This window comes from Myotis brandtii, unplaced genomic scaffold (assembly GCF_000412655.1).
Source record: "Myotis brandtii unplaced genomic scaffold, ASM41265v1 scaffold57, whole genome shotgun sequence".
Lineage (NCBI taxonomy): Eukaryota > Metazoa > Chordata > Mammalia > Chiroptera > Vespertilionidae > Myotis > Myotis brandtii.
In genome coordinates this window covers 196,514-222,434 of record NW_005370133.1, presented here as the reverse complement: position 1 = coordinate 222,434, position 25,921 = coordinate 196,514, and the positions used below count along the sequence as shown (strand labels likewise).

The window sequence follows — 25,921 nt, the reverse complement described above, 5'->3', positions numbered from 1 at the left end:
GAAGAAGAAAAAGGTAAAGATACAAATTATGAACAACAAATACACATCTATCAACAAGTGAATCTAAGAATCAAGTGAATAAATAATCTGATGAACAGTATGAACTGGTGATTATAAGAGAATCAGGGACATAGAAAGGGAATGGACTGACTCTTCTTGCGGGGGGGAAGGGGTGTGGGGGATGCAGGAAGAGATTGGACAATATGCACCTATGGAAGAGGACAGTGGGTGAGGAGTGAGGGCGGAGGGAGGGGTGGGAACTGGGTGGAGGGGCATTATGGTGGGGAAAAAGAGGAACCAATGTAATAATCTGAACAATAAAGATTTAATTTTTAAAAAAAGAAAGAAAATGATGACATTATTTGGATACTAATTTGTTTTTTGTTATATGACCATTACAATGTAAAACAAACTCAAGTTTAATGTGATCTTTCTCTTTGCAAAATCTAAAAGGACTTCATATTTTTAAACTGAAGTGAACAAAAGAATATTCCATTCAAATGCTTAAATCTATCTTCTATTATGGGTATTGCTATAAATTATAAGAAGCTTTTTTTCACGCAGATCTGAACAAGTTAAAATCAGAAACTAATATACTAGAGCTTTAATTTGAAAGCTAATTCTTCAAAACCAAGTTCTCCCAAAGTAGCAATATATTACAGTTAAACTAATGCCATTTATAGAAGAGAACTTGACACTCTCACCACCCCAATCTTAACTCATCATGTTTTGGAACACTCACTTGATTCTCTTAAAATCCCATTGCTGTTTGTTGTCTAAGTAACCAGGGGAAAATATTTAAACTACTCAGAGCTGTCATTCTAAAATATTTTTTTCCAGGAGTCTGAATTCTTTCTTGGGCTACAGCTAATGACCATGTGTCGGACTCATTTGAAATATATCCAAGTCACAATATGTAGCAAGTAAACATTTACTCTTCAATAATTCCTCGTTCTTATTTAGACTACCAATCATGTCATCAAGATTTATAAGTTTTTCCCCTAAAATACTACCACTAAACACTATCCCTCAAAGATGGTAATAAGAGGAAAATTTGACCAACAGTGGAGACTCAAATAAATATTGGATAGTGTTTTCAAAAGATAACTGAAAAAGGTATGAGTCTGTGTTTAAGTATTTAAGAAATGGATAAATGTTATCTTTCTGGGGTGTTTTAAGTTATCTTTTTAGTACCTTGGAGGGTGGAAACTGGATAACCTGCCAAGATTGGCAAATTATTTACATTTGATAAAAATAAAATCCAATGTTGACAAGATTATAGAAGAAAAAGCATTCTCATACTCTATTGCTGGGAATATACACAGGTTTAATCTCTTTTGAAGAAAATTTTGCAATATCCACCTATATTTTTTTAATAATTTAAAAAATATGTTTATTTATTTCAGAGAGGTAAGGGAGAGGGAGAGAGGTATAGAAACATCAGTGATGAGAGAGAATCACTGATTGGCTGCCTCCTGCACGCCACATTTTGGGGATCAAACCATGATCTCTGGGTCATAGGTTGACGCTCTACCACTGAGCCACGTGGTCCGGCTCCACCTATTTTTAAATACAAACTAATCTTTGTTTGGAATTTACCCTATGGGTAACACTTGCAAAAGTATGCAATGACACAAGGATACTCACTGCAGCATTCTTTGTAATGACAAACTTCACAGAATCTAAATGTCTACCAATAAGTGAATAACTAGGTAAATTTCTTACAATGAGAATACTACACAGGCATTAAAGAGAATAAAGAATATTTATAAGTGATAATAAGATTTTAAAGATGTAAGTTAAGAAAGTAATCTACAATGTGATAAATATACTCATATACACACATAAATACAGAAAGATTGTATAAACACACACACATATATATATGTATTTGTAATAAGCATAACGATTTTGGAAAAATACAAAAGAAATATTAAAAGAGGTTGACTCTGAGGATTAGAACTAAGGGTAAGGAGGAAGAGAAAAACTTACTAAATGTTAAAATTAGTCATCGAGCAATAATATTAAAAAAACATATGATAACACTTTGGAGAATGATTTGGCAGATCCTTATAAAGTTAAACATACATCTACCCTATGACCCAGCAATTCCACTGAGTGATTAACCCAAGAGAAATGCAAAAGGTATGTCCACAAATAGACTTGTACAAAAATGTTCACAGCAGCCTTATTATGATAGCCTCAAATAGGAGTGCCTGGCTGGCATAGCTCAGTGGTTGAACATCAACCTATGAACCAGGAGGTCATGGTTCAATTCCCAGTTAGGGCACATGCCCAAGTTGTGGGCTCGGGTTGCGGGCTCGATCCCCAGTGTAGGGCAGCCAATCAATGATTCTCTTCATCATTGATGTTTCTATCGCTCCCTTCCTCCCTGAAATCAATAAAAAAATATTTTCTTTTTAAGTTATTTTCTATTTGGTGAAACATTGTTATACTTTCCTTTAGTTCTTTATATATAGTTTCCTTTAGTTATTTGCAAATAGTTAAATAACTAATTTAAAGTCTTTTTAAAATTTATTGAATTTATTAGGGTGACATTGGTTATAGGTTTCAGGTGTACAATTCTATAATACATCCTCTGTATTTAAAGTCTTTATCTAGTAAATCCAATGTTTGAGCTACTTCCGTTTCTATTGACTGCTTTCCCCCGTGTATGGGCTACACTTTCTTGTTTCTTTGTACATCACATTGTTTTTGTTGGAAATTGTACAATTTAAATAATATAATGTGGCAATTTTAAAAATCAGATTCTCCCCTCTTCCCAGAATTTGTTTTTGTTTTTTATCTAGTGACTTTTCCAAACCAATTCTATAAAGTCTGTATTCCTTGTCACAATTGGCCACTGGATTTTCTTCTTGGTTAGCTTAGTGGCCAGCTACTGGCTGGCCAGAGACTTCCGTAAGTGCCTGGAACTAATAAGTATCCCAGTCTTTGCAGAGGCTCTGTGTATTTTGTCACAGCACTCACCCAGGCAGTTTACAACTCCACTTTAGCATTTACTTCCTGCTTATGCAGAGCCCCAAGTTTAGCCAGAGGTAAGCGCTTAGGACCTTATTGTCCTTCCTGGGCATACACAGAGTCTTGGGCACACACACAGCCTTATATTATGTACTTGGTGTCCTAGATCAGGGATTTTCAACTGTTTTCATCTCATGGCACACATCAACTCATTACTAAAATTCTGCGGCACACCAGAAAAAATAGGTATAATTTTGATTCATTCATACTTGGTGGCTATGTTGTGTTGAGGTTGTCATTTTTTAATTTGACAATCTAAGGCAAGCATGTCAAACTCGCGGCCTGCAGGCTGCATGCAGCCCACAACGAATATTTTTGTGGCCCAGCCAATATAACGGTATGTAAAAAATGTTTTAATAAAAATTTGGTAACTTAATTTTTACAAATCCTGTTATACATAATTATTAATAACAAACTACAACATTCACTAATGACTGATTACTATAATCATGTTGCATTCATTTCCCTTATGCACCTTACACGCAGGCATCCCATTTCTCTCCACTAATACTAGCAGCGAATATTTTAGCAGCCGATTGCCACGTCATTAGTCTTGGACTGACTTGTTTGGTGTGCGCAATAGGAAATATTTCGCTTTTGGAGAACAAGAAAAAATAGGTTTATTTGTGTTACGCTTATTAATTTGTGCAGTTATTCAGTGTCTGGTAAGTTAATGTTCAAGAAAAAAATATTTTTATTAAAATGTTCTATTATTTTATGTTAACGATTACTCATTTATTTCAGCCCTTTGTATTCAGCATATCTCTATCAAAATAAACCTATGTTTCTATGAAAATTGAAGCTTTGTTTTTTTGTGGCCCACATAAACTTAAACCTTATTTGGCCCGTGTTAGCCTTTGGGTTTGACATGCTTGATCTAAGGGAAAAGAGGTCAGTGTGCTGGACTAAATAATCAGGTATCGCATGTTTTAAAAATTCTTGCAGCACACCAGTGTGCCTTGGCATACCGGTTGAAAATTGCTGTCCTAGAGTTCCAGAAATATGTCACACATTTTCAAAGCCTCCTATAAACATCTCATTGCCCAGATTTTTCTTTATAAGTTTTTTTGTTGGTTTGTTTTTTCCCCCAATTGTTATCGGTACCTCAGGCAGCTATGTTGTTAAATAGTTGTTGCTGATTGTTCTTAACAAATGTCCTGGGAAAATACTGTTTGCACATGACAAGTTCTCAGTTAGGTTACATAAAAACCAGACTTTTGAATAGGGTTTACCAGGAATGACAAGTCACATAATGACAACACTCTGAGAAGGGGGTTTTGAAAGAGCTCTAACTCCATTCTGACTCCTCCAGTGCCAACGAAACTAACTCTCACCATGACTGCAGCGGTTGGTTTCCAAGGCTACCATGGAGCCGGAGAAAGGAGGGTACAAGTCAAAATGCCACAAAGCTTGCTGTTCTTACAGAAATTAAATTATTTCTTTTGTTGTTGCTGTTGCCTTGATTTTTTTCTTCAGCTATTTGTTTTTAATAAATAATCTCCTAGATTGTTGTAAGCCACTGGTTAATTTCCAATGTTCTGAAAGAAGTTAATTTTGACAATTTTTGCCAGTGTTCTTGGTACTTTATAAAGAACAGTATTTTCAGATGTTGTTATTTTCCCACCCCCAATGATACCACTCTCATTCTCACTTTTAGATTCCTCTGAAAGATATTAGACTACTTAAAGCAATAAAAATAATACTATGTTGTGGAGTTTATAATATAGTTAGAAGTACAATAATAGCCCAAAGGATAAGAGGGGAGTAAATGGAAATATTCTGCTGTAAAAAATCCCTTACATTTTATGTGAAGTATTATAACATTATTTGAAGATAGACTGGGATAAATTTAAAGATCATGTTGTAAATTCTAGAGCAAACACTAAGGAATAAAAAAAAAAGAAATAACCCAATAAAAGAGAGAAAATAAAATACTAAAAATTAACCAATTAATAAAAAGATAGTATGAAAAAGACAAAGGAGCCAAAGAACAGACAAGACAGAAAACAAAAGGCAAGGTGGCACATTATATTGCAACTACCTGTGTGTAGATATCTTACTATCTCTCTCTCTTACTCTCCATCTATCTATGTACACCTATTTCTCTACTAAATTATAAGCTCACTAAATGTGAGAGATAAACAGAAATGAACCAAAATTAATTGCTGTAATGAATACACTATTAATTCTAACATATCTATTTTTGGAATCTTAGAATTTATAAATTTTTGCTAAATTAACTAATTCATATATAAGACAATATGGAAAAATATAAAGCTCACCTATCTATATAAAAATAAGTCCCAGAATTTGAATACTAAGTTATTTTAGAAATTTCTTTGTATAATTCCTTCATTTTATAATTAAGGAAACTAAGAATCAAAGTGATTGAGTAATTGGTAATTAATCAAAATAGTCACACGGCCAGTCAGCAGTACAACCATAATAAAATACATATTTCATAAGTTCTAGTTCAGCTCTTTTCCTTGCAACACCAACCACATATATAACTATATATAATTAAGATGTTCATTTCAAATGATTCATATCTAGCAGGTATAGCAGGTCTATTTGGAAACATCTTGTTAATTAAGTTGTACACCTATTTGAAAATACTCAAACTTTAAAAAATACAAATTGTTAAATTTAGAATACCAACTAATTCAAATTCTCATCAATTAATCAAGATCACTGAAGTATACTGTACTTAAAGAAAAATAAAAAATACTGTGGCTAAACAATCATTTAAAACACTGGCTACCAAGTTTAGAGAATACAATCTTTCAAATCAAAAACTAATCATTCACACTTATGCCAAATGATAACAAAAAGTGTGTGAACCCTTTGTGCAGCATTACCTGTAGCTCCTAGTGGGTGTCCCTTTGAAATCAATCCACCACTAGGATTTATGACCCACTTTCCTCCATAAGTATTATCTCCTCTATCAACCAGTTTTCCACCTTGTCCTATAGAAGAAAAAATATATTCACAAATATTACAAAAACATTGGAACAAATGACGTTTTTTAAACTTCCATAGAGCCAAGAATTTCTTACAGCAAACATTTTTTAACAGTTCAAACTAACATCAAATTGATATAAGCACATTTAAAAGTTAGGTAATAAATATTGAGTAATAAAGGCATATATTTTCAGAACATTTCCTATACGAAAAAAGCACCTATTAATTCCTAAGAGTTCTTGGCTTCCAAAATTGCTACAAGTATAACAGAAACTCAGAGACCCAAAAAAAAGAATTGAAATGGATACAATTAAATTATATCCACTTAAAAATTTATAACTTTGCCAAACTATAATCATTTCCCTAAATTTTTAACTGTACTCTCATATACTATACAAATATTCTTAATAGTCAGGAAAGAGGGAGGGAGAGGGACAGAAAAAAGAGCACTTTGTGAAATAAAGGGAAATGGCTGAAAATACTGTTGAGCCATAAACGTAAACTTAAAAGAAAAAAATTACATTACATGCTTAGCAACTTCAACATTCCTATAAATTCCCATGACATTCTTTCAAATGGTAAAAAGGTAAATAAAAGCATGCATTGTATAAATTATTCCTCCAGATGATATTTCTGATAAAGTAATGAGAGGTGAAATCCTGAGGTAATGAGGATAATTGTGGTTGTCAGAGGCAGCTAATAGCTTTTAAGCACTCATGCTGTCAGGCCTTAGTTCTAATTATTTCACATGTATTTGCATAATCTAATCATCAAATCTATAAGATATGATTAACATATAACATTATATTAGTTTCAAGTGACATCATAATGAGTTCATATTTGTCTGTATTGTGAAATGACCACAATAAGTCTAGTTAACATCCATCCCCAAATGTAGTTACAAAATTTACTTTTCTTATGATGCAAATTTTGACAATCTATATTCGTAGCAACTTTCAAATATACAATTCAGTATTATTAACTACTAAAGGCCCAGTGTACGAAATCCGTGCACTCTGGGAGTCCCTCAGCCTGGCCTGTGCCCTCTAACAGTCTGGGAGCCCTCGGGGGATGTTCGACTTCTGGCTTAGGCCCGCTCCCCATGGGAGGCAGGAGAGGCTCCCGCCACCATCGCTGCACATGCCAGCCATCAGCCTGGCTTCTGGCTGAGCAGCGCTCCCCCTGTGGGAGTGCACCAGGGGGCAGCTCCTGCATTGAGCGTCTGCCCCCTGGTGGTCAGTGCGTGTCATAGCGACCAGTCGTTCCACCTTTCAGTCGATTTGCATATTAGCCTTTATTATATAGGATAGTCACCATGCAATGTAGTTGTACATTACATACCCCATGACTTATTTATTTTATAACTGGAAGTTTGTATATTTTTACTTACCTTCATCCATTCCGCCAACACCCCAACCCTCGCCTCTGGCAACCACCAATATGTTCTGTGTATATATGAGCTTGTTTTTTTGTTTTGTTTTGTTTCCAGATTCCATAAACCGAGATCTCATGTAAGTGTGTCTTTCTCTATTTCACTTAGCATAATGCCCTCAAGGTCCACCTGGGTTGTTGCAAATGGCAAGATTTTCATTCTTTTTTATAGTTAAATAATATTCCATTAGGAAATTTTCCAAAGGAAAGCTAAATAAATGGAAATGCATACCATCTAATGGATTGGAAGATTCAACATTGTTAAACTGACAACTGGCTCTAAATGTATCTATAGATTCAAAGAAATCCCAATGAAAATTCCAGCAAGTTTTTTGTTGCTGTATTTTTTTTTAAATATATTTTATTGATTTTTTACAGAGAGGAAGGGAGAGGGATAGAGAGCTAGAAACATCGATGAGAGAGAAACATCAATCAGCTGCCTCCTGCACACCTCCTGCTGGGGATGTGCCCGCAACCAAGGTACATGCCCTTGACCAGAATCAAACCTGGGACCTTTCAGTCCGCAGGCCAACGATCCATCCACTGAGCCAAACCGGCTAGGGCTGTTGCTATATTTTTATAGAAATTGACAAACTAATTCTAACATGTGCTTAGAGATGCATAGGACCTAAAATAACTAAAATTATTTTTGAAAAGAACAAAGTTGGCCCTGGACAGTGTCGCTCAGTTGGTTGAAGCATCATTTCATACACCAAAAGGTGGCAGGTTCGATTTCCAGTCAGGGAACAGACTCGGGTTGCAGGTTCAATCCTTGGTTGGGGCACATGCAGAAGGCGACTAATCAATGTTTCTCTCTCTCTCCCTCTCTCTATTTCTCTCTCTCTCTCTCTGAGTGTCTCTCTGTCTCTTCCTTTCTCTCTAAAATCAATAAAAAGCATATTTTCAGGTGAAGAAATAAATTTTTTTTAAAAAGACAAAAGTTGGAGAACTTACCCTATTTGATTTCAAGACTTGCTATACACTATAGTACTATATCATGTAATTACAGTAGCCAAAATAATTTGGTATTGGTAAAAAGATAAAAATATAGATCAGCCCAGGCCAGTGTGGGTCAGTTGGTTGAGCATTGTCCAGTACACCAAAAGGTCACCAGTTCAATTCCCAGTCGGACACATGCCTAGGTTACAGGTTCAGTCCCCAGTCGGGATCCATATGGGAGGCAACTGATTGATGTTTCTCTCTCACATCTCTCTGTCGCTCTCCCTTTCTTTCTCTCTAAAAAAATCAATACAAACATGTATTTTTTAAAAGAATGTAGGTCAATAGAACAGAAGAAAGAGTCCAAAAATGGACCCTCACATATATATGGGCAATTGACTTTGGACAAAGGTGCCAATGCAATTCAATGGGGAGAGAAAAGTCTTTTCAGCAAGTAGTGCTGGATATGTGTATAAAATAAAAAAGATTAATATCAACTTTTATTTTACACCATATACAAAAATTTACTCAAAGTGGACTATATGCTTAAGTAAAAAAATCTAAATTTATAGAATTGGAAATAAAAACAGAAGAAAATCTTTATGACCTTGAGATAGGCAGAAGTTTCTTAGAGTACAAAAAAACATAAACCATTAAAAATACTGTTAATTTGTATTTCATCAAAATTTTAAAATGCTGTTTTTCAAGCAACACTATTAATAAAACAAAAGGCAAGCCACAGCCTAGGAGAAAATGTTCACAACATACAGATATCAGACAAATGACTTTATCCAGAATTTATATATACATTCTTACAACTCTTAAAGAAGGCAAACAACCCAATAATTAAAGGGCAAAAGTTCTGAACAGACACTTCACACAAAAAAATATATGTATGACCAATATACACACGAAAAGATGCTAACATCATTAGACATCAGTGATATAAAAATAAGACATACTACATAATTTTTAGAATGGCTACACTTTTAAAAACTGACCCCATCAAGTATTGGTAAGGATTTAAAGCAGTGATGGCGAACCTATGACACGTGTCAGAGGTAACACGCGAACTCATTTTTTGGGTTGATTTTTCTTTGTTAAATGGCATTTAAATATATAAAATAACTATCAAAAATATAAATCTTTGTTTTACTATGGTTGCAAATATCAAAAAATTTCTATATGTGACACGGCACCAGAGTTAAGTTAGGGTTTTTCAAAATGCTGACACGCCGAGCTCAAAAGGTTCGCCATCACTGAGAGAGTAGACCATACTGGATTTAGGCGGGCCCTGTATCCAATGATTGGCGTCATTGTAAGAGAGAACAGAAGGAGATTTGAGACAGAGAGGTGGAAAGACGAAGGTCATGTGAAGATGAGGAGGGGTTCTTCCCTCCAGCCTAGAGGAGAGAGAGAGAGAGAGAGAGAGAGAGAGAGAGAGAGACACACACTAGAGGGAAACAAGCTATTTTGCCTTGGACAACTCATGTAAGCTGTGTGGTTCTTCCTGTTCTCCCTTCCCCACTGGTTGTTGGGAAATCAAATGTAAAAGCATCATGTAGGGTGAAGGACTTTGTACATGTAAGCCAGTCTTAGCTTCCTGACTGACAAAGGGGGTTTCAATATTGCAAAGTGCAACTTATTGAATTGTGGACCATAAGGATGAACTTCCACTGTGAGAGGATGGACGCTGATGCTAAATTGCTTGGAATTTAATCCCAGCAACTTAGTTTACTAACGGTCATTTGACATTGGAAATGTTACTTAAACTCTCTGTGTCATGGATTTTCACCTGTAAAATATGAAAAGAGTATTTCTCAATTGATAACCTAGCTGTGAAATAGCAACAAATTAATACATGAAAAATAGTTTGAAGAGCCTGACCTGTACAAAAAACATAAGCTAACACACATTTTTTTTTGTTTACATTTGGAAGATTGCTGAGAACCTCACGCCATTGGAAGTTCCGTGTGCCTGCTATCTAAAAGGCGCATGTGTAAATCTTTTTGCATTTAGTAGATGCTGTGGGCTTGATTTCTTGTTCCTTTCACCACTGAACATCCTGTGAATGGCAGTGTCTCCCACTCACTTAGCTTATTGTCAAGTCCATCATTCTGACTCTGAATCGTGGGTCCTTGCTGGGCTCTGCTAACAGCTTCCATCAGTTTAATGTCATATAGTTTAGACCAGTGATGGCGAGCCTATGACACGCGTGTCAGAGGTGACACGCGAACTCATTTTTTTTGGTTGATTTTTCTTTGTTAAATGGCATTTAAATATATAAAATAAATATCAAAAATATAAATCTTTGTTTTACTATGGTTGCAAATATCAAAAAATTTCTATATGTGACACGGCACCAGAGTTAAGTTAGGGTTTTTCAAAATGCTGACACGCCGAGCTCAAAAGGTTCGCCATCACTGACTTAAAGCAACTAAAACTCTCATACACTGCTGGTAGTAATGGAAAATGGTGCAACCACTTCAAACATGAAAAGAAAAATCCTCCAGGTCCCATAAACTAGTTTTTCCATTTTTCTTTTTGCAAATCTTCAAACACAATTTGAAATATCGAGTTACAAATGTAATTTTGTATCCTTTCCCCCCCACTTAACAGAACATTAAAAATATCCCTGACTTACATAATACAAATTATTTGCACACCCTGTTATTTCAGTGTTACTACTGTCCCAGACTACAGGTTCTAGAAGTCCAGTATCGAGGTAGCTTACATTCACTTTGCAATGTGGCAGAGGCAACGTAGAGGAGAAAGCAATTAATGAATTCTTTTCTTTAATGGTGAAAATGAAAATTTATCAGAGAAACTAAGTTAATAAGCATCTCATGAAAGATAGTACCTTCTGGACAGAGTCCCAATGCTTCATAAGTAAGTAGTTCGTTAGTAGAAAAGCAATCATGAAGTTCTATTACATCAATATCACTTGGTCTCAGGCCAGATTTCTCATAGCACTTTCTGGCAGCTTCTTTACTCATATCAAAGCCAACCTAAAACCAAAATCACATATAAGTAAAGTAAAGGCATCAAAATTGGGACTTTTATATAAGGATTATATGAGATTAATAGGCATAAACTTAACAGCTAAGAATTGACCACACATATTGAAATATCTATTGATTCTATTTTATACAGAGAGTCCAAATAAAAGGATATCCAGGAGGGAAAATATACATATTAAATCTGGTGCTATAAAAGAAAGAATTTCAAATCAAATACATAACAGGACTTATAATTCTTCAGGCCATATCTTACGTTGTTATAAAATCTCTATTAATCCACAATGTATAGTTGTGGTAAACAGGCTGAAGAGATTTATCAACAGATCATTATGATTCAGATACACTGAAAAATAATGAGGGAATTTTTATATGAAAATAAACAATCTTCACCCAGCTGACGTGTCTCTGTGGTTGAGCGTTGACTTATGAATCAGGAATTCACAGTTCGATTCCCGGTCAGGGCTCATGCCCAGGTTGCGGGCTCTATCCCCAGTGTGGGGCATGCAGGAGGCAGCCAATCAATGATTCTCTCTCATCATTGATTTTTTCTCTCTCTCTCCCTCTCCTTTCCTCTCTGAAATCAATAAAAATATATACTTTTTTAAAAAGAAAGAAAATAAATAATATTTTTTAGGGATTCAAAAACATTTTTCCAAAATCCATGCTCTTAACACCTCTTTAATCTCAGATAATAACATGCAAACTGAACTTTTCTCCATAGAATAAAACTATGGCATAATGGCAAATGTACTATAATTAGAAAACCTAAATATGAGTTCCACCTCTACCACACCCTAGCACCTTAGCTTTGTGATCTTGGGCAAGTTATAGGAACATTTTCAAATTCTGAGCACTGTTGTAAAATTTGTAAATTGTAGTTTAGCATTTATAATTGTTTATATTTGTATGTATATGTATATATGCCTTATTATATCTATATATATAAAAGGCTAATATGCAAAGTGTCCCCTTGGGAGCGACTGGGAGCCTAAAGACCCTACCTGTGCACAAATTTCGTGCACCAGGCCCCTCTCTCTCTCTCTCTCTCTCTCTCTCTCTCTCTCTCTCTAAATATATATATATATTCATTCAAATATCCAACTAACTCTAGGTCTGAATTCTCATCTTTTTTATTTTCTCCATTTTGTACTTAACCTTCAATAAAGATTTTTGAAGTGTCACCCAACTGGTGTGGCTCAGTGGTTGAGTGCCAACCTATGAATCAGGAAGTCATGGTTCGATTTCTGGTCAGGACACATGCCTGGGTTGCAGGCTCGATCCCCAGTGTGGGGTGTGCAGGAGGCAGCCTATCAATGATTCTATCTCATCACTGATATTTCTATCTCTCTCTTCTCTCCCTTCCTCTCTGAAATCAATAAAAATATATTTAAAAATAATTTTTTTGAAGTGTCAATAAAGTTCCCTGAAAACATCTTTGTTTTCCCCTTAACTCTGTAAGATTGGAACTCTAAGCATATTTAACCAATTCAAAATAAAAATAAAAAGCACGGGGGAGAACCAAGATGGCGGTATAAGGTACAAACCTGTACGTGCTGCCCCCCACAACAACATTAAAACCACAACTATAAGACAAAACAGCTATCATCCAGAACCACAGGAAAGCTGACCGAGTGTAAGTTCTACAACTAGAAGGAAAGAAAAAAAGCACATTGAGTAGGAGGTAGAGGCGCCAAGAACAAAGGTATGGTGGCGCGTGCGCACGAGACTGCTGCACCTGGGTGCGCGGTTTTTTTCAATCAGAAGGGGATACAAGCTCTCAAACGCACTGAACTCATTTACAGCGAGACTCAGGGGTCCCAGGCTCCTACAGGGAGAAACGGGACTGTCTTGCAGCAGGTCGGAAAGCGAGGGTGACTTTCTCACAGAGCTGCTCGCAGGGATTATTGTTGCTGTGGGGGCGCGCGCGGCACTCAGGGAGTTGCGATGCGGAGTGGCGGAGTCGGAGTGGCGGAGTTGCTGACGACACCATTGCTGTTTGCTCCGCCCTGGGGACTCTCTGAGCCCCCTCCCCACTCAATTTACATCCCCTCCCAAGTTGTGCACAAAGGAGGCACCGGCGCTTTTGCAGCCTAACAAACTGCAGCTGAATCAGAGAGCTCCAAAACTTCCAAACTCCAAACAAAGAGGAGAAATCTGTTGATATCGCTGTAGCTCCTGCTGGGTGGAAGTTAGCAGAAAGAGGAGGGATGCTCAGTTTTGTTTGTAGGTCCAGTGTGTGCTCTGGCCATATGTGGCTGTTGAACACTGTAGATGTGGCTAATCATATTAGAGGTGTGCTCACCTGGAGATTTGAAGACTTAGTACAAAAAAGGATGTAAAATTAATCATTTTCCACATTGCGTACATGTTGACAGAACATTATGGATACATTGGGAGAAAATCAAATATATTAAAATTAACCACGAGTGTTTTTTTTTTATTTTCAATGAGATGACTAGAAAATTTGAAGTCACCTGTGGCTTGCTTGGGGCTCACATTGTAAGTCAAGTGGAGAGCTGTGGGACCGCGGGGTTGGGTCGCTGGTCACCATTTCTTCCCGGCCTGACTGCAGCTTGCCCCTCCCTCCCACTCCTTTTGGTTATGGCTTCAGGCACATGAAAGATTGTTTCTCTTGGAGAAGTGAGCTGACTCTCAGGTTGATTGCTTCTAGCACAAGATGATGCTTCTCTTATTAGGATGCATTTCTGAAAAATTGATGATAAAGGCACATGCTTGCTTTTTATAGAGAACACTAGAGGCCCAGTGCACGAATTCATGCATGGGTGGGGTCCCTTGGCCTGACCACAGATTGGGCCGATCAGGGCCTGCCGGCTGGGGGGAGGAACCATGGGAGGTTGGCTGTGGGAGCACACTGACCACCAGGGGGCAGCTCCTACATTAAGTGTATGCCCCCTGGTGGTCAGCGTGCATCATAGCAACCGGTCGTTCGGTCGCCTAGGCTTTTATATATATAGTTTTTTCAAAGGCTTCTTTAAAATGAGGCTTACCTATATTCAAAGCAGTATTTCTCAACCTTCTTTTCACGATCACTCCCCTAAGGAGTCTCCTGAGACATTTTTTTCCTAATTGTTCCTCCTTAAAATTTTAATAGCATAGATACACTATGTATCCGTTTATGTTATATATCTGTATCTGTGCTTCACACATAAAGAGTAAACTTTGGGAGGTGGGGGAGGGCTGGAAGGGATTAATGGGGGGAAAAGGGACATCTGTATTACTTTCATCAATAAAGATAGCCTGGCCAGCGTGGCTCAGTGGTTGAGTGTCAACCTATGAACCAGGGGGTCACGGTTCGATTCCTGGTCACATGCCAGGGTTGCAGGCTTGATCCCAGTGTGAGGCATGCAGGAGGCAGCTGATCAATGAGGTTTTTCTCATCATTGATGTTTCTATTTCTCCCTCTCCCTTCTAATATCTTAATCAATAAAAAATATATTAAAAAATAAATTTAAAAAAAGAAAAAGAAAAAATAAATAAATAAAAAGCATGCCTAGTTAATTAAACGTTATCATATAATGGTGTATAACTCTATCCCAGGAAGCATATATTCTCATCAGTTATTTTCCCCTAACAGATTCTTAAGGATGGGTTATAATATTAGATTTCCTAGACTGTTTTTCAAGTAAATTATATCCAGAGCCTATAGCAACCTTGAAATCCTTAAATAAAACTCCTTGATTAATTAATAAGACAGAACTTTTGATGTACCATTTTAATAACACTATTTTCTTCAAAGGAGCTTGGCAAATCAGTCATCATCTCCTGTGCCACAATCTCCACAGCTTTGGACTGAAGGCCGTACTTCTGTACAAATTCTTCACTCGCCAAAATTGCCGCTGCAGCACCATCGGAAGTGGGACTGCGAGGAGGTAAAAGTGATTATTACACCTGGTCCACCTCAACCCTAAGATTTCAGACGAGGGGTTCTTTCTGGGACAAGAGGCTGAGTGGGCTTGATGGTCACTGGATGGTCTTCTTTGTAATATCTACAGTTAAATCTTACATATGCTTCCCTCCTGAGGGCTGAACCTCTATCAAGAACTTAAATGCTGTCAGTCACTGCTCAGTCTCTGAGAATCTCTCTCGAAAAGTTCTTAGTGCAAAGAAGCCTGGACTTGCTTTTGTAGGTACATGAAGCCTCTTCTGGTGACTTCTGAGAAGTATACAAGGTCATTCCTATCCCAGTATAGTACAGATTCTGCCATAGGGCTAACTAGCTCCAACTCTGCTATCTCCCAAACAACTCAGAATTGGAATCCTTTTGAAAACTGGGAAAGGATGGAATAGAGGATACCAGAAAGTCCATGCTTTGGTTAAGACTTTTGAGATCTCCTCAAAATAGATATTTTCCTTTAGAGTAAGCTATGAAGGGAGGTGGCAAATGATTAAGCCTTCTGCGAGTTCAGCTGGACTTCATACATGGGCACACCCTCATATGGAAACAGATAAAAGCTGGCCCCACTTGTTCACTTGCACCCCAGCCAGTATCTCCAGGACGCAACCAGGTGATAACTAGGCACAGGCAGGACCTATGCAGTACTAACTCAGTATTCTAGGAAATAAATATTGTCAAGCAATTTTCAAGATGTAACTGTTACCATTATTATTAGAGCTATGATTTTTTCTTGGTTTATGCTTACTCTTAGCTACTATGGTAGAGTAAAATTTCCTACAGTAGAAGCATACAGCAGAGAAAACAAAGGGAAAAATCTGGGGACTTCAGTGGCCGCCTAAGTCATATTTAAATGAATAAATACACTTAAAATGAAGTAGGTAGAAGTCATGAGAGAAGAAAGTAAAATATATAATTTTCCAAGAGAAGAGACAGTCTTCTCTAAGCAGGAGAAGTAAGGGTACTCACTCCAGAGTGAGGACTACATTTGTTACCCTTGTAATTAGCTAGTTTTTAATAATAGAGAGGAGCAAAGAGAAGGCCAGACATTATAAGCATGTCCATCGGGGCAGCCTCACCAGGAAGCTGCAATTTCACATTCCCCAGGGAACCACCAGTCTGTTCCCTGCATATCGCTGGGGGAAGGGACCGGACAAAGTAAAGTGGGGGTGGGGGTGACGTAGGTGAAAGATGAGCACGGTGGTGCTCAGTAGGCTAAACAGCCATCTCAGACGGTGTACTGCCTCTTGTACTGCCCTATAGTCCTAACAGTTAGGGAAAGTGTTTGCCTGTCAATCTTGCCTGGAACAAAGCAAATGGCTAGAGGGAGTGGAGCCACTGCAAGCATGGGAAATCTTAGGAGGTTAAAATCCGCAGACAGCCCTAACTGGTTTGGCTCAGTGGATAGACTGTCGGCCTGCAGACTCAAGGGTCCCAGGTTTGATTCCGGTCAAGGGCATGTACCTTGGTTGCGGGCACATACCCAGCAGGGAGTGTGCAGGAGGCAGATGATTGATGTTTCTCTCTCATCGACATTTCTAACTCTCTATCCCTCTCCCTTCCTCTCTGTAAAAAATCAATAAAATATATTTAAAAAATAAAATAAAATCCACAGACAAAGGAATTCTATCTCTTGCTCCCCTTGCTTTGCTCCTGCTTCCTTGCACTTCTCCATGTTCCCTCCATCGCCATGTGGCCATAGGAGCCACAAGGCCCATGGCCATGCGAACCCAACACACAATGAACTGCAGCTGGGAACACAAGCTCAGCTGGCCTGATGCTAGACTGGACTGTGCAAATATGGAACAGGGGCTCCGGGCAGTGACTAGAATCCTAGCTCTGCTGAAGACACAGCTCGACGGTTTCCTTGGCGGGACGGAGGGAGATGGGACCTCGGAAACTCAGGGGTCTAATCCCACGCAAATAAATATCCCTCATTTTCCCACAGGAGTCTCAGAAAATTCCTTTTCTTGTGACATTGCAAGAAGCCCACTCCCACCCTGTAAAAAATCAATAAAATATATTTTAAAAATAAAATAAAATCCACAGACAAAGGAATTCTATCTCTTGCTCCCCTTGCTTTGCTCCTGCTTCCTTGCACTTCTCCATGTTCCCTCCATCGCCATGTGGCCATAGGAGCCACGCGAACCCAACACACAATGAACTGCAGCTGGGAACACAAGCTCAGCTGGCCTGATGCTAGACTGGACTGTGCAAATATGGAACAGGGGCTCCGGGCAGTGACTAGAATCCTAGCTCTGCTGAAGACACAGCTCGACGGTTTCCTTGGCGGGACGGAGGGAGATGGGACCTCGGAAACTCAGGGGTCTAATCCCACGCAAATAAATATCCCTCATTTTCCCACAGGAGTCTCAGAAAATTCCTTTTCTTGTGACATTGCAAGAAGCCCACTCCCACCAGCAACAGGTGGGGACACAGAGAACACCCCACTGATAGCACACTGGTAGTTCTAGAGCAAGAGATACAGTAAAGATATACCCAGATACAGAGCCTAAGGTTCACCCAAGTGGGGGAGGGAGAAGCAATAACTTCAATTAAATATTAAAATGTTTTTCTTACCAACATTGTAAGACAGTCAGAAAATCAAAAACTTTTCGAGAAGTCATCACTTCATCTAAACTGTATTCCTTTTGGAACTGGGAATACCTAAATACAAAACAAGTAGTTATAGAATGTTAGGGAGCAATTACAATTTTTTTATCGAAGATGTTCTGGTCTAGAAGTTAAAGAGAGAATAATATGTAAGTATTCTTTTCACAACCAAAAGACGGGCTTTTATAAACAGTTTTAACCTTTAATAAACAAGTCCTTTGAATTGAATTTTTTTTAAATCCTAACTTCAAAATACCACATGCTGTACAACAAAAAAAATTGACTAATTTTTGTCCTGGGTTAACCTCATGGAGCTTCTAAAACCCTTGGAGTTTCCTGAGTGATAAGTGTCTTCATTATGCTAATAAGGTGATTCTTGTGGGCCTCTTGTTGGTGGGTGGGGCACAAGGGTCTGCTCACCAGAAAGAGAAAGACTAACCTTGTGAATACAGGGTTGGGACTTTTCAGCCAGTTTGACCCCAGGGAGAAGAGGGGGCAGGAGTTTGAGTTCAATCAAGTGGCCAATGATTCAACTGAGTATGCCTGCATAATGAAGCCAAAAAAAAAACTATAGACAATGAACTTGGTGGAGTTTCCTGGTTGGTGAGCACTGAAATATATGGATATGCCCTCCGAGGGGGAGAGGGCATGGAAGGTCTGCATTAAGAACCCTCCCAGACCTCACCCTATGTGCCTCTTTATCTGGCTGTCCCCGAGTTGTATCCTTTATTTTTTATTTTAAATATATTTATACTGATTTCAGAGAGGTAATGGGGGGGAGAGAGAGAGAGAGAGAAAGAAAGAGAGAGAAAGAAAGAAACATCAATGATGGGAGAGAATCACTGATTGGCTGCCTCCTGCACACCCCACACGGGATGGAGTCCACAACTGTATGTGCTGGGTATATGCCCTGACGAGGAATGGAACCATGACCTCCTGGTTCATAGGTCGACATTCAACCACTGAGCCATGCCAGCCGAGCATGAGCTGTATCCTCTATAATAATAGAGATGTTCCTCAACTTATAATGGCATCACATCCCATTGTAAGTTGAAAATTTCCCAATAAACCCACTGTAAATTGAAAATATCTTACATCAAAAATGCATTTAATCCACTGAACATAATAGTGTAGCCTAGCCAGTTTCTACTGAATGTGTATTACTTTCATACCACGGTTAGGTTAAAAAATCATTAAGTCGGAGTTGGGAACTATCTGTACTGTCATCATAAATATCGCATTTTCCTGAGCTCTGTGAGTCAATCTAGTGAATTATCGAACCCGATAGGGTCATGGGAACCCCTAATTTATAGCTCATTGGTCAAAAGTACAGATGGCCCGTGACCCTACTTGCGGCTGGCATCTGACCTGAGAGGGCAGTCTTGTGGAGGACTGAGTCCGTAATTCATGGTGTCTGCAGTAACTCCAGGTGGTTAGTGCCACAACTGCACTACAGTACACCCAGATGGTGTCAGACAGGTTGGAGGTTAAAGCAGAATACCATTTGTTTTTCCTGGGGAATTATAAAACACTAGTTCCTTAAAAGCAAAATTAACTGACTTGTATTCAGCTAACTTTTGTGGTGATGATACTAGGCAATTCTGTTTAATGATATTCTTAAATAAATAGACAAAACCTATAATAAACTATCTGCATTCTTCAAAACACATTTCCTTTCTGCCCATGGCTCAGTGGTTAAGCATTGACCTATGAACCAAGAGGTCACGGTTCAATTCTCTGCCTGGGTTGCGGGCTTCATCCCCAGTGTGAGGCATGCAGGAGGCAGCTAATCAATGATTCTTCTCTCATCATTGATCTTCTATCTCTCTCCCTCTCCCTTCCCCTCTGAAATCAATAAATATATATATTTTTTAAAAACACACATTTCCTTTCTGATTACTGCAAAGAAAAAAATTACTGTTATCCCCTCTGGCTCCTCCAACAATGTAATCAGATGGTTTCAGATATTGCTCTGGTGAAAATAGCAGCAGCAATAAACACCATCAGGGAGTTTCTAAAAGTAAACTTCAACTTGTGTGGAATAAGCAATTCAAATGTTTAGAAATAGAGCTTGTGTAACTAACATCTACATACGTTTCTACACCTTTGCTTCTAAATTTAACTTTGACTATCACCAACTTTCAAAAAATACCTTATTTGTGCCAGAACCTGTGCTAGGCACTGGGGACATAAACACAGTCACTACCAAGGAACTCAGCCTGAATCCATGAAAACAAATATGCCATTTTAATACAATGCAATAAAAGCCACAATAGAAATGTTATACAGGGTGTCATAGGAGTACACAAGATGTGCACCAAACCCGGATATAAGAAGGAGCTTCCTCTATAAAATTAAGTAAATAAGAGGAAGTAAGAGAGAATTCCTGACAAACGGATCAGCACATGCAAAACCTCTTGAGGTGAAACAGTTCACTGAAGCTAGGGCATGACGTTTGGGAGGCAATGTGGAGGCAAGGTGAAGAAGATGGGGAAAAGGAGCATTGAGATCTTGCTCCCCTGCATATGCCATTAGTTTGGCTCAAATATACTCTTACAATTTTTTTTTAAAATATATGGGAAAGAAGAAATGAATGAGGATGAGATCATGAGAGGACAATATATGGTGTTTACATTTTATACTGAAAACAATGAGAAACTACTAAAGGATATTGAGCTGGGAAGTGACATGATCAGACTTATAATTTTGAAAAGGGATAGTGAAAAGGCAAGTTAACCAACTGAGAAATTGGGGCATTAAGTACAGCAAGAAAAAATAAGGAGCTAACATACAAAATTGGACTCAAAAGATAGTATGGAGGCGGGATTCTATCCATCCCCAAATCATCTGCAACTCACATGGGACACTGAGGGAGATGGCAAAGTCAAGGACGACTTCTACTATCTTGAATAATTAGGTATATGTTATGTCACTCGCATAGATGAAGAATACTGAAAGGAAACAGGGTTGGGGGGAAATGATAAATTCTCTATGAACATGCTGACTCTGCAGTACTGTGGGACAAGTAGGAGGAGGTGACAGACACAGGTCTGATGGCCAAGTGGCCTGGGTTATCTCTAATACTATACTACTTATCACAATTCTCTCTGCCTCTCATTATTCTTACAGCTTGTGAGGAAGCACTTGAGAACAGTTTGTTAGTTCAACCTTCTTAGAAATATATAACAGGGTACTTCTAATGACTGGTCAGCAAACACAGGATTCTCTTTCTTCACTAGCCAAACAAAGCAAGAAGTTAGCACCTGAAATTTCTGAGCCAAACCTAGAAATTCTTGGCTGTTTCAAAGAGTCTTAAATAGTAAGACTAACATCCAGAAATAACATTTGTCTACTCAACAAAATGGAGAACTTATAAAATGTAATGGAAGATCCATGCAAACAAGAAACTTATCTGTCTTATTCATTGCTGCATCACTAGCAGCTAAAGCAATATCAAAAATCATCATCATCAGAGGGGAAAGACTCATAAGTAACTAAATATGATACCATGTGAGGCAATGTGAGGCAATGAAGCTCATGAGAAAAAAATAATTCATAAGGTATTAAGAGAAGCAATGATATTTGGGTTGTGACTTGATGGGTAAGGAGATTGTCTGTTTCACCAAACAAAAGAATGGCAGAAGGATATACCAGGTAGAGCTAACAGCATAAGTAAAAACACAGAAGCAAGTCCTAAATAGTACATTTAGGAAAAACCAAGTAATCTGGTGAGGCTAGAGATTGGGAATATCCAGGAAAGTAGTAAGAAACAAGACTAGCAAAGTAGAATGGGGCCAAATTATAACAGCCTTATTATGTCATGAAGGAATTTGGATTTTACCATAAGGAACAGGAATTTACTAAAGCTTTCACAATACCTTTAGATATTTTACAAAATACCCTTCAATCTAGAGCATCGAATTCAATATTCGTTAATTAGATATGATCTAAATTCAAACATCAATGTTAAAGTAGCTGAATGAAAAGAATTAGCAGCAGCATGAAGTACTAGGAATATGTGGTAATAATCTATTTATGGTATAAAATTTTCCTTACTGTGGTTTTATGTGTATTACATATGGCACAATCCTATATAATAAAACCCTAATATGCAAATTGACTGAACTGAGGAACAACTGGTCGTTATGATGCACACTGACCACCAGGGGGCAGATGCTCAATGCAGGAGCTGACCCCTGATGGTCAATATGCTCTCACAGGGGGAGCGCCACTCAGCCAGAAGCCGGGTTCACAGCTGGTGAGCTCAGTGGCAGTGGTGGGAGCCTCTCCTGCCTCTGCGGCAACGCTAAGGATATCTGACTGATGTCTTAGGCCCGTTCCTCAGGGAAAGCGGGCCTAAGCCATCAGTCGGACATCCCCCGAGGGCTCCCAGACTGCTAAAGGGTGCAGGCTGGGCTGAGGGACCCATCCTGAGTGCATGAATTTCATGCACCAGGCCTCTAGTTTGTTTAATAATTCAGAAACAATTCACTGAGCAGTTATTATGTTCCAAACTCTGTGCTAAAGATAACAGATGACTCTTCCCCTCAAAGAGTTTAAAATCTAGAAGGAAAATATAAACATTATTTTGCCAGTACTTAGAATGATTCTGAGCAAGTTACCTAATTTCTGTAAGCCTCATTTTCCTCGTCTATAAAATGGGAACAAAAATACCTACCTTATAGGGTCCTTGAGAAGATGAAATGAATATGTACATAAAAGTATCTAACACAGTGACACAGAGTTGGCATTATTCTTTTATTGCCTGGTCATATTGCTTTTGTATAGATTCTAGTTATGTGGCACTAATTCAATTGTCAGTGAACCAGTTTTATTTAGCAACCATTAAGTACATGCTATGCGTCAGGCACTGTATTAGGCACTAGGGGATTCAAAGATTAATGATCTGTGTAATACACATGATGTAATTTTACTTTATTCATATTTTTTAGGATATGAATAACCATATTATTTTCCCAGAGTAAGAGTTAATGACAGTAGCATAATTAAAATACATTACTAAAGTTGCATGTTATATAACAGGATAACCCAGATTTTCACTATATTTCATATATCTGAAATACTTACGGGTTATTAACTGAGTGTTTATGATTTTTCCATCCAATTTTTGCAAAGTGTTCAGCTTTAGTTCCTATAGAGAAAGCAAATATCTATTAGTGATTTAATGTTTTTCTACCACTTGTGAGCACATGTTGCAATGGTACTCAGTATCCTGCTAAATATTCCTACATTTTCCCTTGCACAGATATCAGGATTGAAGATGTCAACATTACTTCCTCAACAAATATTTCTTAATCATTAAACTTGGGTATATTTAATGAGTTGAATCAAATAATAGGCATGCGGGGGGGTGGCAAAAGGTATATAGTTGTTCTTATGAAAAATAATACAATAATTAATAAATAATAATACAAGAATAAACTGTTTTGTGTACTCACAACTGTAAACCCATCCTGTATAATATGAAAATAATTAAAACTGGCCTATTCTACCTACTATAAGTAAGGTCCAAGTTCAGAAACTAGAAAATATAGCCTGGGACCACATTGGTTTTAAGACAAGAAAGCACTGCCAGCACTTTTTCAGGAAATCTGCCAAAACATCCCAGTGCCCCCAGATGAAGTGAATTTTACAACTCACACCCGCTCCAGGGCCTGCTCTTCTTCTTTCCTATGATAAGGCAGAAGGGTCTTTTGGGAAGTTACGTCCTAACAAGGAATGTGTATGCTTTTCAAATTCTTTAACAGAAAGTTTAAAAAATAGTGTCAAGAAAACAAAAGCAGGCACATTAATGAAGTAAAATTTGTAAAATGAGTTGAATTCTCCTCTAAAGCTAAAAAGACCAAAGAAGAGAAAAAGTCCACTGACTGGAGCTAATAATATCATGTTAAAAATGTCACAGTAGCCAAGCCAGTGTGGCTCAGTGGTTGAGCATCAACCCATGAACCTGGAAGTCACGGTTCGATTCCCAGGCAGGGCACCTGCCTGGGGTTGTGGGTTCAATCCCTGGTAGGGGGGGTGCAGGAGGCAACCAATCGATGATTCTCTCTCATCGTTGATGTTTCCATCTCTCTTTCCCTCTCCCTTTCTCTCCCTGAAATAAGAAAATAAAAAATAACATACTTTTGCCGAACCGGTTTGGCTCAGTGGATAGAGCGTCGGCCTGCGGACTGAAGGGTCCCAGGTTCGATTCCGGTCAAGGGCATGTACCTTGGTTGCGGGCACACCCCCACTGGGGGGTGTGCAGGAGGCAGCTGATCGATGTTTCTCTCTCATCGATGTTTCTAGCTCTCTATCCCTCTCCCTTCTTCTCTGTAAAAAATCAATAAAATATATATTTAAAAAAAATAAATAAATAACATACTTTTTAAAATGTCACAGTAATATGGAAAGTCCTCAATTCTGTTTTATCTCTATCTTCCCTGTCAAAGAGAATGATCTTCGGAGCAGAAATGACATAAATATAATTGAGCCAATCTTTTCTCTCAATTCTAATTTTAAAAAGGGAATAAGGGAGATTCCATCCACATTGTGACCTCATACCAATAAGAGTTGTGATCAGGAGGCAGCCACAAAGAACAAGCCACATCATATTAATAGCTTTTTTACTGGACTGATGAGAAGATAAAAGGAAACATGGTATCTGGATATCAGCAAGACAGTTTTTAGGACATCTTTTGGGATAAGATAAGGAAATACTGTAGTGTGGATTTGGATTTTTTATTTTCTTTTTGAGGGGGCTTTTCTTTTTGGTGTTGCTAAAAATGTAAGAATTCTTCTGTCAAGTTGAGATAATACTGGCTTAAACAGAATTAAATGGATTTCTTTACAGCAAGATATTCGGAGCCTTTACTATTGCTCCAAATTATTAAGACTGCTCAACAGGGGGTTAAACTATGAAGCAGTTCTCTGACTAACTGACTCACATTATGGGGCATTTTATGAGCTTAATATCCCATGGAACACACACTGGGAAATAACAGACATTGGTTAATGAATATAATCCTAGAGAAAAATATCTAGTGCTAACTAACCACTAACCTGATGTAATGAGTGCATGAGTGCCTGGTTAGACACCAAGTTAAATAAGAGGAAGACTTGGAAGCTTTGAGTCTCAGGAAAGCCTGAGACTCAAAGCTGCTCCAATTAATATTTCTACCAAAAACTGGATTAGAAAATTAAAAAGGCACTCTCACCAAACCTGAATATGGGAGGACTACTATAATGCTGGATCCAAATAGTCTCCAACAAAATTCATCAATGGGATAAATCAGAAATAACTAAACACCCAACTCTATTCTTGACCCCCAAAACAGAGGCCATCACTGACTATCTGTTTGCTCCCCACTACCCACAAGTATATTACCTTGTTTTATTTTCTTCACAGGACTAGTAATTATCTGAAACTGTCTTTGTTTTTTCATGTATCATTGTCTTTCCCCTACTAGAAATTTAAGCAAAAACCTCAAATCTCATCTATTTGTTTATTGCCTGTGGATGAATGCATTAATGTATCTAATTCTTTTTTCCTCCTGAATGTCCATGGAGGTCTGATTTTGCAGTTTCCTACCACAAAAGAAGTGGAGTCGAGAAACCAAGATGGCGGTATAGGTAAACACCGGAAATTGCTGCCTCGCACAACCACTTCAAAAATACAACTAAAAGACAAAATGGACATCATCCAGAACCACAGGAACTGGCTGAGTGTGGAAATTCTACAACTAGAAGGAAAGAGAAAAGCACACTGAGACTCAGAGGAGGTGCGGAAGACTCAGCGGTACGGAGGAGCACATGGAAAGGGCTGGCAACAGAGGACACGGTTGTCTTTTTCAATTGAGAGGGAGTCTCAAGCTCCCGACTGCTCTGAACTCCAGTTCCGGGTGAGTCTCTGGGGACCCAGACTCATACAGGGAGAAACTGGACTGTCTGGCATTGGTAGGAACTCGAGGGCGGCTTTCTCTCAGAGGTGCTTGCAGCGATTACC

General features: G+C 38.2%; 1 protein-coding gene across 2 annotated transcripts in view; it reads right to left on the bottom strand.

Annotated features, from left to right (window-relative positions):
• The window catches only part of SCP2 (sterol carrier protein 2), a 108,359-nt gene that overhangs the window by 56,178 nt on the left and 26,260 nt on the right, over positions 1–25,921 (bottom strand). For both annotated transcript variants that reach the window (XM_014549759.1, XM_014549760.1), the window contains exons 7-11: positions 23,005–23,068; positions 17,884–17,970; positions 15,120–15,270; positions 11,231–11,378; positions 5,898–6,005 (exon numbers count right to left, since the gene is read on the bottom strand). In XM_014549759.1, coding sequence (XP_014405245.1) covers positions 5,898–6,005; positions 11,231–11,378; positions 15,120–15,270; positions 17,884–17,970; positions 23,005–23,068 — 558 coding nt within the window. The remainder of the gene's footprint in view (positions 1–5,897; positions 6,006–11,230; positions 11,379–15,119; positions 15,271–17,883; positions 17,971–23,004; positions 23,069–25,921) is intronic.